Source organism: Numenius arquata, chromosome Z (genome assembly GCF_964106895.1).
Source record: "Numenius arquata chromosome Z, bNumArq3.hap1.1, whole genome shotgun sequence".
In the NCBI taxonomy this organism is placed as follows: Eukaryota; Metazoa; Chordata; class Aves; order Charadriiformes; family Scolopacidae; genus Numenius; species Numenius arquata.
The window spans coordinates 19,876,942-19,897,065 of record NC_133616.1 but is presented as its reverse complement, the minus strand read 5'-3'; the positions used below and the strand labels follow the sequence as shown (position 1 = coordinate 19,897,065).

The following is a 20,124-nucleotide window of genomic DNA, read 5'->3' as shown; positions in this document are numbered from 1 at the left end:
AACAGTGTTACATCAGGGAACCGTACACTTATTTAGCATCTTTTACAATGATAGATCACAGAGAGAGAAAATTTAAATTACCAAACAATGTTTATCAATGCTACTTAAAGGTTTAGGGCGGGGGGAAAAACATGTTATGTTTTTAAAACTTTTAAAAATAAATACACATTTTTTTGCTAGTATTAAAGATAGGCAAATTATGGTCTCCTCTAATTTATTTTATCATTGAAAACAGGGTTTTGAGAACTTTATTTCCTGGAACATAGGCTCAGAAATTAAGAACTTAAAATAGTTTCTGCAGCTCGTGAAATTTGAACTACATTACTAATACATGCAGTTAGACACTGATCATCCAAAAGGATGCAATCTATCAGCACTGGAATATCACCCCAGTGAAGCCAGAGGAAAGCCAAAATCAACAGGAATTTTTTTCCAAGTTTCAAAATGCTTTTCTGAATAAAACTCAACATTTCCAGTACCTTGTCCATTACTGAAAATAGTATGATGTGCTTCACTTTTAAATTTTTTTAAGCAGAGCATATTTTGTAACATTCTATGTGTACAAACAGTATTAAAACCATGTTCTTATTATGAAATTAAAGTCACTAAAATATTTTCTGGTGCATAAAGTCCAAGCCAACTCATGTCATCATTTAATTCAGTCAAGAAACACTCAGGCAGCAGATATGCTGCAATATGCCCTGAGATTAAACAAACTGAGTTTCTCTTAAATCAAGGAGGGGAAAGTGAAGTTCTAGAGTTAAAAGGCCATCAGTGAAGTCACCTTGGCACAAACTCTATGTTCTGCTCTTATCAAAAAGACGTGACATCAGAGAAGCCCCAAAAAAACATCAAACCCATAGGGTGTTGCCATCTAAATTTAACTTCCTTGAGTTGCTATTTAAAACTAACTTCCTAAATAAATGAACCTGAACCCCTAAAACAGGCACACTCAGCTTTACATTAGAACTAATATGGAGACATATGGCTCCATAACATGAGGCTGCATGACTTGAGGATGACCCTGCACAAAGCAGTCAGCATTAAATTACTCAGAAACCAACATGGCAGAAAAATTTGCAGGTAGAGGACTGAAACTGACATCAGCTGGCATCAGAAATAATCAGCTTCCTCTTTCTAATTTAAAAACTACCAAGACTACTCTTGCCCTTGCTCCATACTGGATATTCAGAAGCAACTGAAGACATCACAAGATTTGTAAGTTTGAGATCTTTTTTTTAAAAAAAAGATCATGTTAGGTGTCTGCTAACAGTCACGTCTAAAACAAAGGAGGAAAAAGAACTATTTCTGAAGCACTGAATGATCCAATAGAATCTACGTCACCAAAACACTTCTTATAAAAGATTCTGCTAAGATTCAGGCCAGAGAAGCTATGAATAGATAGGATTATACTGACACCTTGTATGGATACTACTCCTGAAGTAGGAGATTAAGACTACGCTCAAAAAGTTATGCTATCAGCCTCCAGAGCAGAAAAGCAATACCAAGCACAGAAAATCAAACACAGCTGAAGAAATTAATCTAAAAACTATGTCTAAAAAAACTATTTCTTGGCAGCTCATTTGAGTTGCTTGGCTATCATTTGCTCTTTTGTTTTTATTACAAAACTGACTGTAAAAACATTTTTACTAGAAAATTTTCACCATACTGTTCCGGAAGCTGAGAGCTTGGGAAAGGCATCCTTCCAAGGACATGCATGGAACTTATAAAATCACTGACCCTTCACAAAGTTCAAAATCATGAATTTGCACAGGATCTATGACTATCCAATATATTTTAGCTCCACTTCAGCTCCACTACTTCTGTCACTACTTTGTCCATTGGCTTCAGAGATGTGTCACAATGGAAGAGAGACTTGAAGATTGTGGGAGACTAGTACATAAGTAAAAGGGGAAAATAGCAAGTATCTGACAAATGAAACTCTCTAATTGGGCATAACCCTGCAAATTTGATTTTTTTACTGTTAACAGAGAACAATCGGCAAAAAGCCTCTCATATACAAGTTTCCATCCTAGTCTGGAAAGAGAAGAGGAATGATAGTACTGCCATACATTGACTAAATTCATCACCTGGAGATCCATCAGATTTGAATCTGAGAAGCAGAAAAGATGATGTGGTCAACAGCCATGGCTGTACTACCCTGGGTAGTACAATACTAATAGTAAAAGATACTAATTGAGAGCAAGCAGTGCTGTACAAAATAAGTTCAGAACAAAGAAAGTGAGCAAGAATACACGCGCAGTATTAAAGCAGGGACTAATGACTAGAACACCCCACCATTTCAATTAAACCTAAAAAAAATTTAATCTTTATGTAAGCAACATTTTACTACCAGTATTTTAATATTTCAGTTTATAACATAGAAAGTGTGCTAATATCTATGAAAATAAGTATCTTCAGACAGCAGATTGTCATAACCCTGTTGAAAGCGTTGATGTTTAACGTATACTTACTCAATTCTTTTCCATCTTCAGGTTTATAAAATATTGTATAGTTAGTGATAAATCCATTTCTTTTATCTTTTGAAATCTCCTTCCATTTTATTGTAACTTCATTTTTCCCTGGAATCCCTGTGTCAGCCACAGGTCCTTCTGATGGCTCTACACAGAAGCGTTATAAATTAGAAAAAGTAGTACAATAGCCTAAGTACCGCAACGTTACCCATCTGTGTTACTTCACACATACCAGTAACATTAGGGACAACAAATGTACAAGTAAATATGTCATATAAGTGCTCTGATATAGCCCTTAACTTTTCTCACCCTCTTCAATGAGTGATCTCTTCTGGTAATACTTCCCCTCGCCTACTCTGGCTTTGCAGAGTTCTCAGTGTCACTGCATCCAAATACCCCAAGACCATTAAAAGGCTCTATCCTCACAGCATCCTCACTGGGGAAACTCCAGTGCAAGCTCACTGTGTATGTAGGACATCTCTGGCTGAGTTAAGATGCAACTGGGCCCTCCAGCACCCACAGGCTTTGCCCATTAATTAAACAAAGTCCCTCTACTTATACAATACAACCTCCTGTGCATGACTGGTAATTTTGAAGCAATAGTTCTCTGTGTTTCAGTTTCAAACCGTCCTTCCCTTTCTCTGACAAACTTTAGTACTGTCACAGATCCCTATAAACAGGGAGGCACTCGAAACAAAGTTCTAACTGTGGTGGTAAGAATTACTCAGACATACGGTACTCTATTACTTCCTCCTAGTAATTAATGCTGCTTAGTAGTGCATTGCACTACGTGTGTGTGCACACTTACATAGGCCTATATACACACACACGCAAGTTGGCTTTTTCACTTGAAATCTTGACATTACCAGTAAACTCCGTTCTTACAGCTGGCTGTATACATCACTGAATTCACACTAAACTTTTACAAATAAAGAAACTTTTCTCCCTCCCTCCCCCAAACACTATTTCACCCACAGTTTCTATCCAATCACAAATGTCATGGCTTCTTATCATTTTTTATACACAGGGCTGCAAAAATTTTGCTGCATTATAAAATTTAACAAAAAGCAAGCTTTTCAAACCATCCATTTTATTCTGTGAGTAGGAGTTCCTCATATATTATGACTGGTAAATACAGCCAAGCATTAAAATCAAGTTTAATTATATACATAAATGAGCTGTAACTTTTAAGAGATAGCAAGTTTAAAAAACTGTTTCGTGTTTGTAGCTACACTCTTTTCAAGTGCTTTGTATACAGTATGTAAACTTTACAACAAATGAAAGGATATCTATCACAAGATACAAATATTCTTTATTGTACAATTCAGTAGCTGATCTATGAGTAGAAATCAGGAAGCCCGAATCCTTTTTTTCTTAGCATCTACATCCCACCTTCAGAAATGGCAGTACCAAATTGCTCAAAGTTAATACACCTTGAGAGACAGACTGCAACACAGCTTTCCCAACACTATTAGTTTAAAATACGTACTTTTTTCTTGAACATAAGTTTGTATGGAATATGGAGCTGCTACTTTATTTCCATAGAGAGGATACACTGAGATGTTATAGCATATAAATGGTTTAAAGTCTCCTGTAAAGGGAAAAAAGGAATATTTACATATAATTCTCTATATGAGATTAACACAATGAAAGTAGAATAAGTCACAGGGCAGTTCTAAATATACTGTTACAGAACTCTATTTTCTACAACTTTTTAGCAAGCACAATATATATTTATTGCCTCGAATGCTCATTACTGCCCTTAATGAAATGTATTTTATTTAGTAGTATTCATAAGAGCACTTGGTTTCTGACTCATTTTTAACTGGAAGCACTTTGAATGGGTAATTATACATCAGCCTGATATAGCTTCTCTATACGAAGCCATTTACTCATCTCACAAAAGTTTAAGGTTTTGGAGGAAGTTTTTATTTTCAAATAGCCAGTGTTAAATTATACTTCCTGGAATATTTTTAATTTCCCATATCTTTAGGTTTACTGCTCTGCAGAAGAGAGTTTTGTCTCATGCATCAAACAACTTCAAGGGCACAACGGAGCACCATCTCTTAAATCTAGGTTGATGTTCCAGTTACACCGACTGCAGATCTGCTTCTAACCAGCTTGACTCAAAAGTACAATTGTACAAGCAGAATCTCTGCAGTGGAATTTTATATGTTTCAAGACACAGTTCAAGCTTCTGGAAATGAAGTTTTGAACTCTGAGCAATCCAGCAGCCAAGTACTCAACAGGGTGCAGCCCCTGCTTACCAGCGGCTCTCATTAACTCTGAGAGGACACAGCTGTGGCTTTACACCCTGTGGGACAAAACCAGCGTACAGGGTTTCTGAGACCATTCTTCCTCAAGATCCACAGCTTGTTCCGCAAGAATAATGGCTATCAGCAGATACTTGTATTACATCTGCTCTCTGCTGTTTTTTCAGCCCCTTACGCTTGTTGCAACCCAGCAAAAATTAAGATGGACCTTATGTCATCCTTAAAATTATTCCACAAAAGAATGCCAGCAGATCTGAATAACAGTAAGTCTGAATTTGCCTTGACATTTCTAATGTGGCTTTTGCTTAGAGTAAAAAAAGATCTCCTAATAATGCCGAGGAGGAAAGTTGGGGTTTTTTATATATATTGAGAAGAGCTATAAACAATATTTGCTTCTCACAGTAAATTGCTGAAATAATGTAACTTTCAGCACAAGACTCAAGACTCACCCATCTCAGTGTGTAATAAACTGCTCTTGAATTTTACTTCAAGCAGATTTTTGTTTGATTTGTTTAACTTTAGCATATAAACAGTATTTAAATCACTGTTGTTTGAGCCAGTAAGAAAAAATTCATGGGCAAGCTAGCTATATTCATCATTAATGAACTGAGTGTTGCTTTTCACTTCAGAAAATGCAGGGTACTTGTTTTCTGAAAACTTTAGACATTCTTTTTCCTTGATGTAGGATTCAGAAAGATCCTTATATGAACAAGATCCACTGTAAAATTTGATAAATTTAATTTTACTTGTGGAGAACCAAAGAACTAATAATCCAAAATTCACTTATCACATATATAATGTACATTATATGAAACATTTTCACCATTATTTCTGTGTTTGCAAAAAAAAGATCCAAACAGACGCATTTCACTAAAGGTAATGTGCATGGGATATTCACATCAACATTCACAGTTTGGCCTTTACACATATCTCTTGAACTCTGCACATTGTTTGGTTTTCATTGAAACTACATACACATAGCCAAAACATTACTACTTAGTGAGATTATCTGTTAAAAAAAAAAAAAAGTCAGTCTCTAAAACAGAAAAAGTGAGCAGCTCCTCACCTATTTGTCCCTGCATAATAAGGTCACTGAAACCCCTTAGAAATGCCTTAGGCCATAATACAAATTTGATTACGTGATACTTAACATGCCAGATTGACCAATCACTCTACTTGCTTATTTTAAAGTAGAATTCTCCCTTAATTCTCTTTCAGGTTTCTTGCTCTCTCTCTAATACATATGAAGGCACGTGATCTTTCCCCAACTTCAAATTCACTTTTTTGGTACTAGATGTCTCTGCTAAAATAGTGTACATCTGTCATTTGCCTCCCTACTAGAAGATTCATGGCGTAAGACCAAGCCACCAAGGTGCTTAAATGTGAAATCTGTAGCCTAAAAGATTAGGAGACAGCAAGTCATCGCAGCAGGGCAGGAGCCACGTGCAGGGGTGAGAGGGCATTCACAAGGGGTTCCTTGCCCTAGAGAAGCGTGACATGTTATATTTTATAGCGTACTGTATATGCAGGCTGACTCCCGTCATTAAGACCTGACAGCGCTGCCAACAGATCTACGTCAACACAAAGCAAACGCTCTTAGTTTCTCCACTGCACTGACTCATTTTCATTTTGGAGGGGGGAAACTGAGGCAGGGCAATGCCTTGATCCAGGCGTGTCCGACAGCTCACCCGAGGACCGTGAAACCTGGCTGCCTGTCAACGAGTCTGCACATCCCTTGTGAAATCCAGCAGTAGCTCTCCATCTATAAGGGAGCAAACACCACCTTGCATGTTGCGTGAAAATTCAAGAGTTAAAATTGTTGTTAAATTATGTGCAAAGATTTCAGTAAAGCATGTAATACTGTTATTTTTGAAAATGGTCTGAGGAAAGCTGGATGAATTGATCCTTGTTTGTTCTTTCCAGTCTACCTATAAGTAAATATACATAAATACATATATAGATGTACATTGTTATCAGCTGTAACTGATAAATGAACATACTTTTGTTAGTTTTCCAGTTTGTAGAATTTGATACATATTGCCATGATCGATTAAAAGGATCTGTCTCCAGTTCCTCATACCACTCCACTACATACTCGTCTGCTTCTGGCTCAGAGGCTATCCATTCCACAACCACTTCTTCATTTGTTGTAAAGGTCCTCACTGTTTCAATAATCTGAGGAGCTAAAAATTTAACAGAAAATGTCAGCAACTTTATCTCCATAAAAACTGAAGCAAGAAAACAAATCATTTACAACATGCTGAGATTGCTTCTTTAGAAGAGTATGTGACTTGGTCAAGGTTAAAAAAAAAGGTTTAAAAGGTTACTTTATACCTATGTTCACATGTGTACTTAAAATTCTTTAAAATGAAGCATGTAAGAATTGTTACAATGAAAAGGGGGGGTAGACATCAAGGAGATGATACTCAAGGAGATTTACAGAAACAGAATCAAAGACCATTCTCTATTTTAGGATCTGAATTTTACTGTTTGTACAATTGTACAACACAATTTACTACCAATTTTAAGGGTGGTGCAGATAATCAAGTTTTCCTTGAGATTATAAAGGCAATAGGAAAATGGTAGATCAAGTCAGCAAGGTCATGAATGACAGTGAAGCAAAAGTGAACCATCAACCCGCAGAACAGAGGTAATGAAAGTCTGAGTGAAAACCCAACCTGGCAAAGCAGAGGGAAAGAAAGACCTGGTGAAGCAAAGGGAAAAGAGATGTATGTAGGGGAAAAAAAGCGTGTCACAGCATGGAAAAAACAGAAGAACATTTATTGTGGTGTACAGAAGTGGACAGAGAGGTAGTCAGCAACCTCTACAACAAGATGACATCAGGTCTACTTATCCAGTTTTCTGATTAGACTGGAATTTGATTGAGCAATTCCAAGGGAATGCTTACACTGATGTCATGAACAGATGCTGTAAAGAAGTAACTGAAGTGTGTCAAACACAACATCTCTTACAGATCCTGGGTAGGCAGCAGGATGTTGCAGTACAAGGCGCACAGAGATATCAGAATTAAACCTAAGAGTCAAGGAACATGAGTGCAGTGCTAGAGTGGACCAGCTTCCTGACCCCAGCAGTGGGTGGGATGGGATTCTTTGGGAATGCATATGAAACAAGGATAAACACAACATTTCTCTCTTTGCTTCCATTGACGCATCTTAGGAACTTCTATTTAACACATCTTTGAATTATATTATTAAATGCACTACAATAATGTCCTGTGGTAAGCATTTTATGACCCAGTAAAGGGATGAGACTGAATTGGATGGGACTCTATAAATTTACTTGGGAGGTCCAAGGTTAAAAAAACCAAACAAACCAGAAAGTAATAAAATAGAAACTCTAATAAGACATCAGAAAATGTTGATAACTCTATATGTAAAAACAAAAACCCCAACAATAATAATATATAACAAAAACATAGCATGTGATAGCAAAATACGACAACCAGATAATATTGTTCTAGTAAAAAATAATGGACTACACAGCTTTGTACATAATACAGTTCTATATATATAGATCTATGACAGAAGTCCTTAGGACAATTTTGCTTCCACTATAACAGAATTAAAACAGATGTCTGGAAGATAAATTTTTGTTAATGAGAAAAACATATCACAATATTGAGAAATCTTACCTTTTTCATTGGTGGATGGAATCCTCAAAATAGCTTCAGGAGAATTTCCAGCAGAGTTATAGGCAGTAATAGATATTATATACGCCTCTTCATTTAAAAGCAAAATAATTTTCTTATCAGTAGAGTTGTTTGTCATTTTAAGTGCAGCATTGTTTTCTGGAAAATACTGTATTTTGTAGCCTAGAATTCTCCCAGAAGGTGGAAAGCTGTTTAATGGCTATAAAAAAAATACGCAGTAGTAAGTGTTTCACAGTGTTATTTATATAATCAAAGTATATACTTTATTAAAGAGTCCAGATCAAATTAAAAAACGAGCAAGGTACTTTCTTCAGTCCCATCTTCAGGACAGTCAGCTGCAACGATTTCATTAAAGGAAAGGTTCAAAAGTCAAATACTGAGATTTGAAATGCAAACAGCTTCTCATCACTCTACTAGACTTTTGTAAGCTGTATTATTTAAGAACAGTTTAAGGACTTTCAATCAGATTTTCCAGTGATCTGAACACAATTAAACACTTGCTTTCTGCACAGATTACAAAACTGTATTTATTTACCATTCAGTAAAAAAAGCCTTTTCAATTCTGCTTTTGTTCAGTGAGGATTTTTTTCTGATGACAGCAAAATCTCTGGCAGTCGTATGTTCTGCAACACTAAAGTATTTCAATGCAGTATCAGCTGCAGGGTACCAATACGATTATCAATTCACAACAAGAGTATATACCTTCCACATAAGATGTACAGATCTACTTCCAGCCGAGTGTGAAGACTCAATTACCCTCCACAAATCCACTTTTTCTGAAGGAGCTACTTAAAGACAGAAAAGCATCTTCTATTTGTTGTTATATTAAAAAGCTACTGTAATATGGTAAAAACAATAAAAACATTTCAAAAATACAGTCTAAGAACAAATTACTGAGAAGTTTTCCCTTGTGTAATGTTGTGCCTTCTTTCTCTAATTAGTACAGCTTCTCTCTTTCCATAAGTTTCTTTCTGGTTTCTATTATTTGTTAAGTTCTAAAGAAGATTTTCTAGTCTTGTTTTATAACTGGCAATTTAATTGCTGTGCTTATAGTTAATTTTATTGGACATACTTGCTTCACAACATTTCTGCTAGTATCCTACTTAGCAATGTTCAATCTCTGTCTACGCTCTTAATTTTTCCTCTCTTCACTGTCTGTCTATTCACCCATCGTCTTCCTTAGCCCCATGTATCACCTTTCAAATCTCCACTCCTTTTTCGTGTCTTTCGGTTTTCCCTCTTCTACATTTAAACAAAATACACACGTTCTGTTTAAACAACAGAACTCTAAATTTAATGGACTGATAATATGCTGAAATACATTTTTTCCATTATTAAATCCTAAAGCCCCAAAGTATAACCAAAGAAAAACTTACTAAATTGTGAGCCTACCTTTCTCTTCTGTGCTTGCTCTTTCCTCTCTACTCCATTCACTCCAGAATATTGACAGAACACTGATACACCGAATGGCAATTGAATATTCTGTGGAGTCCCACAGACCTGTGAGGTTACACGATCCTGTTTTCTCTGCAGAGTTCAGTGGGACAGTGACAAATTCCTGAAAGCAGATACATGAACAAAAATTATTTGCTAGAAAATTGCATGCAGATATATGATGTAGTTTTTTTAAAAAAACTCACAAAGGATGTAGTTTTCGTGTTTCCCTCCTCACTTCTCTGAAACTCAGAATTACTTGTTTCGCACTTCATTTTTCAGTGTAAAACTCTGGGGTTTGAAAAACTTGAGCTGAAACTAGGTCTGTACTGACTAACCTGTGGCTTGAGCTGTGTACAGCTCACACACGAATCTAGAGCAACTGTGCTGGCACAGGAGGTGCTGGTTGACTGCAGTTGCCACTGCTGGGAACCAGTATCACCATAATGTCCTGGATACAGCTCCACCTCACAGCAGGAGCATCCCTGGGGAAGCAGTGATCACCTGCAGCTTGTGAGGCAGCTGGGTACTTGTTTCTTCTCTTGGTTTTCGTTTCTGAGTTAATGCTGTAACTTCATAAAAATGTGAATGTCTTCAACCTTTGGGAAGGATCTCATATGCATGGAAGCATCACAAGGACACTAGTGTCCTGACTCCAAAAGGATAATGATCGCGAATGGGTCTTTTAAACACATATTAGTTCAGTTTCTAATATACCAGGTGGACCTGAACCATCCTTCCCATCAGATCATCCCGAATACTATATTCTGAATCCAACAATGAATATGTCGTATCTACAGCAAAGATTATTGCCATGAGAATGTGAGGAAAATGCTAATCAGAAACATCTTTAGTATCAAGAGTTTGTATAAGCTCTGAGGACTACTATTAGTTACCCTGATGAATTCCTCTCTCCCAGAATTGCACTTTTAATGTATAAAATAGTAAGGTCAAGGCAGACATCTCAGTTTAACGAACTTAAAAACACGAGCCAAGCAACCTGGCCCATTCTTAAATTTGGAAGAAGAAACAGTAAGACTGCAAAGAGAATCTCTTCTATACTGAGGAGACAGTAGGCCATCTGAAAGAAACAAATTGCTAAATACTGCTTTTTTCTGTAACAGTTCAATTTAAGTGTCAGGAAGACAAACTCAGAAAAACAACTTCCCTTATTTTCCATCTTGCAAAATTTATACTTTGATTTACTTGAAAATTAAGGTATCATTAGTACATCTTAATCTAACTCAACTATTGTGGTTGGAAGCAAATGTTGCTTTCATCACCACAATGCGACAGGAAAATAAAATATTTTGACTGACTCTGTGTGTAATCCCTTAGCCTAAGACCATCCCTTAGCCTTTCACAGAAATATATTCAGAAGTATGGTATGTACCAAAACAGACATTGACCAAAAGGAAGAGAACAAGTAATCCTAGACAACAAAACCATGACCTTAAGATTGTGCATACCTAATTATGCTCCACTAAAACAACAAGGTTTTAATCATTATTTCCAACTAGTTGTCGCCTTTTTTCTATTTAGCTTTTCATACATCAAGAAATTATTCACAGACATTCAGAAGAAAATTTATGTAGCTTACTGAAGAGTTTGAATACGACTTTCTGTATTGAATCTGGCAAATTAAATCTTGTGAAGGGATAATCTTCTCAGGCATTTTCCAGGTTACTGTAAGCAACTGCTTTATACCAGTGATTTTTTTAACTGAAAGTATTTCAGGAGGTTCAAATTTCTCTAGAATGGAGAAACAAAAACATTAACAGGGGAAAGTGCTTCTATAAAAGTTCAGAATTGCTTCATGTTCCAAGAAGTTTAATCACTGTCCCAGTAACATACATCCTATCAGATCATTCACATGACGGTCTATTTCATGGACATAACCCAACACACAGGAAGTGATTGCACACGTAATGCTGACAAACTCGCTCTCAGATGTGCAGATTTCTTTCATCTGTATCGACACTGAGGAATACTACTCAGAGACAACATCAGGGGAAAGAAACTAAAAGAGCTGGGATGCTGAAGTCAAGTCCAAACAGCAGATGAGGGAAGAATTCAGTTGAAAAGGATTTGAGGGAGAGACAAGCATGAAGGAAACAATGGGAAAAGAATGGGTTAGCGCTGAGAAAAGAGGTGGCTGGTGCAGAGCATGTGGGAAGTAATGAGGAGCCACAGCGGGTGTGAGCACAGGCAGCAAAGGAGGGTATGGCTGGAGAGCTGACAGACTGCCGGAGCAAAAATACTCAATTAAAAGGCTCATTGATTAACTACACCAAAATTAACAGAGGAAAATGCAGCCCAGCGCAGAGCGAGAAGAGGTAGAAAAATTCTTAGTATTGTTCCTGGGAATTGCAAAACAGGTGGTTTTTAACTTTCCTAACCAAAAAGTAGAATAGTAGAGTTTACTGTCATAGCCAGATATTGCATTGACATCTAGGACCACTCAAAAATACAAAAGCACAGTCCAAGTACCGCTTAGTTTGACAAAAAGTTTTAGTATGTGACATTTACTTGTTAACAATTAAAAACTTAGCAATGTATAATGGATACATCAGACCTTAGCTTAAACAAATATTATTGTAGTTAGGCACTTCATAGTATAAATACAGCACACTAGCATTTTTCACCTCTTAGTAAGACCAAGAAATTTCTGAAAATTGCTGCTGTACCACCAACCAGTTCAAAGGATTTTACATGGAAAGGCCATCAAGTAAAACTTAACAAGAGACTTACTTCAACTACATTGGAAGCATCCAAATCCTGATTAAAAAAAATGGGAAGGATGAAACATTTTATTAGACCCTAAATGTAATTTCAGAGACTTCATAATTTTAGCTAGTAATTAAAATTAGATGGCACTTCTTAACTGAAACCAATTTAAAACCAAATGAAACCCAAATAATAGTTTCAGAACTATTATATTGAAAAAAATATTTTTATTATTTTCTTCTCCATAAACCAACTTTAATGGTAAAATTTGTTTCAGCATTTTCTAACCTGTATGCTATAGGGAGGGAAAAAGAATTGAGGAGGGTGCAGTCAGCTCAACATATCTTTCTTTATCTCTTTTTTTTTCATTACCTATTTCTTCCATAGGTATATGAACACATTCTGACGAGGCTTCACCCAAAACATTTTGAGCTTTCACCTGAAAACAAAAAGAACTACTATATGGAGTATCTGGATAATAAAACGAACATGACTCTGTTTTGCTTCGACAGGAGCCCACTGTATGTGGAAGAGTCACCCTTCCTTCTGTCATCCTAAAAAAAAAAAAAAAAAAGGAGGAAAATAAAATGAGTTAGAGGATTTTCTTAGAATAACACAAACTGATTGTTTGGTTTCTTATATATAAACATATAGACATATAAATTATTATTGATATATTTATGAGGTTGCAGTACATTTTTACCAGTGAACATCTCCTTAGATTATATGTTTGTGTACATTAATACTCTTTCCTAATTGTACTGCTCCTGCAAATGCATATAAACAGCCTGCACAGATTCAATTAGTTTTAAATGCAATTAGTAAGACAACTTTCCAGGAGCACTAATGAAGAGTAAAAACACCTTAATAGGGAATTCACATTATATTATTATTTTAGATGAAAATCTCAAAGAGAAGTGAAATCATGTAACTCCACACAAGACCTCCTTTAAAAATACAGATTGATATAGCTAGTAACACATCACATAGAACTATGTGGTAACAATCTTTTATACATCTTTTCAATATGGGAAAAAGAAAAGCCAAGTTGTACCACTGCCAAGCTATTACAAGGTAATAGAAATTTGACAGATTTTCCTGAAAGAACACACTGATAATACACTGTCTTTACAGCATATACTTTCATAATAAGTAGTGTGGGATGCAAAGCTAACAAAATTTGTTTCATTCTACCGACCTACAGAGAAATTCTTCAACAAATAAAACCTCATACGTGGGGCCTGTGTTAAATATTTCATATCATGCAGTAAGCAAACAGATCATTCGTGTAACTCAAAAAACAGTTTGAGGCTGGTATTTGATGAACATTTTTAAGCTAGTGTAAACCTGCACTGCTGTGAAATGAAGCAGTCCTACCTTCCCTAACATGCACAGCTGTTTGTTTCCGTCCACAGCTCTCTGCCCTCTTGTACCAGTGCTTTTGGAGTCACATGGTAAACTCAATTGGGGAGTTATATGGATTAAAATCAATGGTTAGATTTTACTGGAAATAGTTCTGCAATCCAATTCACTGTGTGGTTAAAGAAGAATTTGTGCTGGTACAGAAAGGAACAATATTAAAACTTATTTTCAATAGCTGTTCTAATTTGCGGTTTCACAAACTCAGCTAAGTTATAAAATGCAGAAACACTAGAAGGAGTAAGAAAGTTCCACTTAATGAAAGTGGAAGCCTGAAATGTCAAGCCAAAAATGGAGATAAAACTAAAGATATTCTCCTGCCCTACCATTTAAATAAAAAAAAGATACCATAAGCTAGAATAACTTACAATAAGAAAATGTCTCCTTTGGAGTCTGAATGCCTTCCAGTTCTCAAGAACAATTTCAGACATTTTAGAAAACTCTTCATGAAATCATATTACCTAGAGTCTTGATTAGGCAGAAAAAGAGCACTACAAGCAGCACTATTATGAAGAATAGATTGACGAGTACATTTGGAACAAAATCTGTGCTATGACCTCCAAAACTGTACCTCAGATCTGCCTTGGAACAACACTGATTTCACCATTTTCACAGTAACTTATGAAAAAGTAAGCTCCTAAACAGTATTTAAAATTTAATTGAAAGAATCAAGTATTTATGCTGCTATGATGGGGTCCCAGACACACTAAAAAGCCTGAGACCACGTAATTTGTATTTGTAAATACAAATCGCCAGGCGCGAGCAATCCACAAAGGGCAACTAACTCCCGATCCTTTCACTGAAACCTTATGACTCCACAGGTCCCCAGGTTAAACCCTATTGGTGTCAAGCAGAGTAACTTGAGGGGCTTTAATAGTTTTACCTATTGTAATTGTGGGAATTGTTTAATGTAGAGGAGGAAGTAATCTTTTTTACCCATCCAGAACAAGGCTGGTAAATCACACAGGAAGTTTCTGAGTAACACTCCCATGCAGTGTCTCCATTCTCCACGTGTACCTGGGCTAACCTAGCTTTTGATCTAATTAGTAAGGTTACTGCAAGGAAGTGAGTATCAATTCTAATGTAAACATTTGCTTACAGAATATTGGGTTGAGAATGCTCAGTTCTTTTATGCAGTGTACTAAAAAGGTATCAGATTGTAACTTTTTTCAGCCCTCACCAACCACAAATTAATTGAATTCACTGAGGAAATGCCATGACTCTGAACTCCAGGATGTTTCCAGGTTCTCTCTAAATAGAAGCCACAATAGAAGGGGAAGGGATCTGGTGGTCTCACCCCAGCAACCCAGTTCCCAATACACCCTTATACTTACATTTTTCGGTAAAGAGTATAGTTTGTCCTAAGATTTGTTTCTCTTCCTGAAGTCCAGGTGCAGTTAAGTTCAGCATCAAAATAATAAATGCAGGAAATATTTCGTGGTGTGTCTGGTGGAACTACAATGAAACAGGTTAAAAAAAAATAAAATTAAGTAAGTAACTTTAATGTACAACTGACTTTGTTGGTTAAAAAGCAGATTATGGCAAACTTCACTAAGTGCCTTACACAGCACTTCATTTTTATAATTTCTTACTGCCCTCAAAACTCCTAGCAAAACCAAAATCAAAACCATTCTTTCTTCCCCTGGGGAAAAGGGGACATTTTCTCCAACCACTTCTCAGAAGTACTTAACTAAGTGGGCCTGCAGATCTTTTAGTAGTAACTCATTAACTACCTTATATCAAACCACTACATACATTGTCCTGAACCTCTAAGTATACCCCCTGCAACACGCCTGTTGCTCAAGGCCAGCCTTGAGCCTGAGCTTGTAAGAAGAAAACAAAGAAAACAGCACAAAACTTCAGGAAAAGGCATTCTCTGAAAGATAAAACTCCTCTTGGTTCCTTCCCCGAATGTCTAACCACATACCCTATGAACACCTCTAATCTAAGGAGCCTGCACGACCTCAGAGTGCAGAAGATAACTTCCTGGGAAACATATCTATATGGCCTTGAAGAGATGACTAATTCTGGACTCTCTTTATCTTATGAGCACGATAGCACAAAAGAAACAATCCTCTGCAATCTCTGTAGTCTGAAATCATCCATAACAACGTGACACCCTCAAAGACTTTTTTGGTAAAGCCAGACCTCTCACACAATAGAAGAAAGGAAGAGAACTGTGCCCAGTGAAATAAAATGGTTGAAAAAGCCCTCTATCCAAAATACTATTTTTCTGTCCCATCTAATGATAGGGAACACCTTCTCCTGGTTTTTATTCCACAGAGGTAACTTTCCTGCATTTATTGTTTCTTTACTAGAATGGGACCACCAGGCATACATTAGTATAATCTGGACTTAATCTTTCAATAAATTAGCGAATTTTTATACAAATTTACCCTGTAACCTTCTCCATAAGAGACTATAATTATAATTTCTTTGGAACAGAGGATTAGAGAGGGAATTCTCCCTGAAGAAAGCAAAAGTTGGCTAGGCTAGACAAAAGACATAACCAACGGGACAGACCCAGTATCCTCTGAACTCAACAGAAAACCTCCATTCACTGCAGCTGGCCAAAAGTCAGGATCAGAGAAGTTATGGACCAGTGTCAGTAAAGAATACCTGCAATTTCATGCTTTATTTCAGAAAAAAAAAAAAAAAAAAAAAAAAAAAGAGATACTTGAATACAGGTGTCTTACAATGCCACAAGCTGAAAACAAACAAACAAACAAACAAAAAAGTAGTTGCTCTAAAACTAAATTTTTTACAGTAAGTTATAAAAAAATGTAACATTCTTTTTTTCTGCATTTCTACTTACATCCAGATTTAACTTCAGTGTGAACCAAAAGTTGTTCCTTGCCCAAGTACTTAGTGAAACATTTCACATGAGCTTTGCTGTAAGTGAAATTATGGATAGTTATACTAGATACAGTCTCGTTCACAATGTTATAATTTTCCTGAGCAATTAATTCATGATTCAATTTCCAGATGATGTGGCTTGCATTTCTGTGAGGTGTGTAGCGTTTTCCAAGGACACAAAACAGTTTCAGGGTGGATCCTCTTTCAATTTCAGGAGATGAAGGAAAAATGTCAGCATCTCTGATAGAGTTTTCATCTAAAAACAAAATCAAAGATATCACATAATCTAATTCCTTTTAAAATACCAGTGGAAAAATGATAACTAATTTTCTTGTCTACAGATCATTTAATTAGGTTTTTTTTTCATGTGGAGTTCAAATAAAAGGCTCAGTCACTTGAATCAGATATTGCTATTTGGAAACTCAGTTCACGTTAATTGCTATATTAACATATATTAACATACTCCATTAACAGGTATTATGCAAGAATGATGTTTCTATACCTTCCCAGAAATAATGGAGAAATTTAAACTCAAATATTTTTTAATATCTGAAAATGAAAAAAAAGAGACTCTTGTCTTTTAAATCTGTTTTTTAAAAAACATTCCTATAGGTAAAAGGTATGCATACAATTTAAATGTTATAATTACTAATTACTATATCAGAAAATACGTCAAACTGGTAAGTTGTAAATTTACAATGAAGCTGAAATATATTTCAATATCTCATTAGTACTTTTGGCCCTCATAGAATTTATATTCCCAGACACAGTGCAGGAATTGTATGGAAAACACATGCAAAGGCAAACACAGAAGCAGGCTGAATGAATGAATTCAGAAACAAAGTTATCAAATAGTGCAAGAATCACCCATTAGAGTCCTGCAAGGAGGTAGCAGTCTAATTTTTTGCTGCTACTTATTTTTTGAAGCCAAATTTCATAAATAAATCTGTTAAATAAAACTAAAAAAAACCCTAACTTTTACAGATAGGGTTTCTTTGCTAGAATGTAGTAATGAAAGAGAATCAAATATTAAACTTTCTTCCTAGTTTTCTGGTAATCCTCTCCTTTTTGGGTGTATTAACTCTAAATTTCTTTCAATGTTTCTTTTTGTGTCCTTTTTGTTTCAAAGTAATTTCTTTCTGTTTCACAGTCATACTAATGGCTATTTTACACTCTACTACACCAAATTTTACTATATACCAGTTGTAAGCAATTACCTGCACTGTTTCATATATTGTTCAAGCTTCTACCCCTCTTCCATCTAATCCCCAAACAATTTAAACCACAAATACTATTATATAATAAATTGCTGTTGTGTGTTAAGTTGTATGTGATAAATTGCACATGAATTTTCAATTATCATCACAAAGTCATTATTTCAATCTGTCCTCGCAATTTCCTATTCTAACCTATACTATTCAAATTAATCAGTTTAAAGTGGCATTGTTGTCATAAGAAGAATGTTTAATCCTCAACTACTCATTCACTGCTATCATCCCATTTGCACCCCAGAAAAAGTGCCTGTGTAGTGAACCAAAAGGAAACAGATACAGATGAAAAATAAAATCTTGGCAAAAAATAACATTTTTCTGCCTCCAGATCAGATTCTTCACCGCTTCAGTGGGACTCCAGCGGAAGGAGAGGGAGATGAGAGGCAGAGGGAGTGCAGAACTACCTGCTCTTCCAATTTCAGAAGGTACTTGCACTGGCTCAAACTGACTGTGATAACTACCACATTAAAGAAAAAAATAAATAAAAATCAATAGTCACACATTGTTAGGTGACATTAAAAATTCGGAATGAGAGCATTAGTAGCATTGCATGAATCTCTGAATAGGTAATACTTGACTTAAAACAGCCCAAAACCAGCAGACATTATCTGCATTTTAAGTGTTCATGTGTTACATAAAGATTGATTTGTTCCATCAGCAGATCTCCGAAGTTACCACCTTTATAGCCCAACAAGAATTGAACTTTGTTATGGTTTCCATATGTACATTCTCCTTCTATATCCTATGCAACAGGGAAACAGTTAATAAAGTAAGTTTTAAAATACTTTAAATACAAAAGAGAACAAACCCAGGCTATCATGACCACAATTAACATTCCACAAGAGGACATCAAGAATGCCATAAATTAAGTTTTATCTCCATAGTGTACACTACTCAGTCAGTCACCTACTCATTTCTATTTTTTAAATACATTTTTTTCATTTCAGAACTTTGAAATTTCATTTGGTGAAGGTCACCTATTGGAAAACCTTTTTATGGCGAGAGAGGTGCTCCTCTCCATAGGTGATCCAGACACATACCTGCTACCAAGCTGCAGAGCAGGACAAACATCCAAATCAAACAGCTGAACATTTCCTTTTCAGGAGCGATGGGCAGGAAATGCTGTCATAAAATAAAAACAAAAGTAATACACTTCAAGTAAAGATGCCCCTGTAACACTTTGTCAGCTTTTGTGTAAGAGTTAATAATGTTATTCAGCATTTCTAACTTGTGTTTGGGTATTGCTTTGTCTAAGTGTTTCTTTCCTGCACGACAGTAGAAATTTGATGCCATTTTCCTAAGAAACGTGTATAAGTATCGTATAAAGAAGAGAAGGGTAAGTGCACCTGAAATCCTTCTGAGGGCAATCCAATCCACCTAAGTAATTTACCTTCCAAGGACTGTGTAAAGAATTGGTAAGAAATATATCTATATCCACTTGAAATCCGGCCTGCTGAGCCACCTTCTGAGCAGAGTCACTTAGCAGAGGGAATTCTTTCGAAGGTTGTCGCAGGAGAAGGAACGATCCACATCTCTTGCTCATCACCATCTAATAAAACAATTGTTCAGGAAGTGGGCAACAGTTCCTGGTCACCATCCACCCAAGAGAGGGTGAATTCACATTGGTTTTACCCCAGACAAATGTGGCAGGCATCAGCCTTGAGAACACTGCAAAGGAGAGGGAAGGCACCTTTCTTTTGCTTGCTCTTTGAAGCTAAACTGCTGTGCAGCCAAAAAGCCCCAGAACTCTGGGGTAAGAAGGAGGAAAGCAAAGAAGTAGAATGATTTCTTCTAAAGCTGGAGCTGAATCTAGGGCTCCAGGGGAAAAATGACAGAAAACAAAACTCCCCTTGCCTCAAGCACTGCTGTCATCACTCATGGAATCACAGAGTGGAAGGGACATCTGGAGGTCATCTTGTCCAAGCACTCTGCCCAATCACAGCCACCCAGAGCCAGTTGCCCAGGAGCATGTCCAGATGGCTTTTGAAAATCTCCAAGGA

At 36.3% G+C, this 20,124-nt stretch overlaps 1 protein-coding gene across 1 annotated transcript in view; it reads right to left on the bottom strand.

Annotated features, from left to right (window-relative positions):
* The window catches only part of IL31RA (interleukin 31 receptor A), a 36,111-nt gene that overhangs the window by 5,906 nt on the left and 10,081 nt on the right, over positions 1-20,124 (bottom strand). Inside the window, exons 2-12 of the mRNA XM_074166500.1 lie at positions 19,165-19,246; positions 16,813-17,109; positions 15,332-15,452; positions 12,951-13,132; positions 11,452-11,603; positions 9,810-9,975; positions 9,120-9,202; positions 8,400-8,616; positions 6,748-6,930; positions 3,964-4,065; positions 2,475-2,621 (exon numbers count right to left, since the gene is read on the bottom strand). Of these exons, the coding sequence (XP_074022601.1) occupies positions 2,475-2,621; positions 3,964-4,065; positions 6,748-6,930; positions 8,400-8,616; positions 9,120-9,202; positions 9,810-9,975; positions 11,452-11,603; positions 12,951-13,132; positions 15,332-15,452; positions 16,813-17,109; positions 19,165-19,216 (1,702 nt within the window). The 5' untranslated portion in view covers positions 19,217-19,246. The remainder of the gene's footprint in view (positions 1-2,474; positions 2,622-3,963; positions 4,066-6,747; positions 6,931-8,399; positions 8,617-9,119; positions 9,203-9,809; positions 9,976-11,451; positions 11,604-12,950; positions 13,133-15,331; positions 15,453-16,812; positions 17,110-19,164; positions 19,247-20,124) is intronic.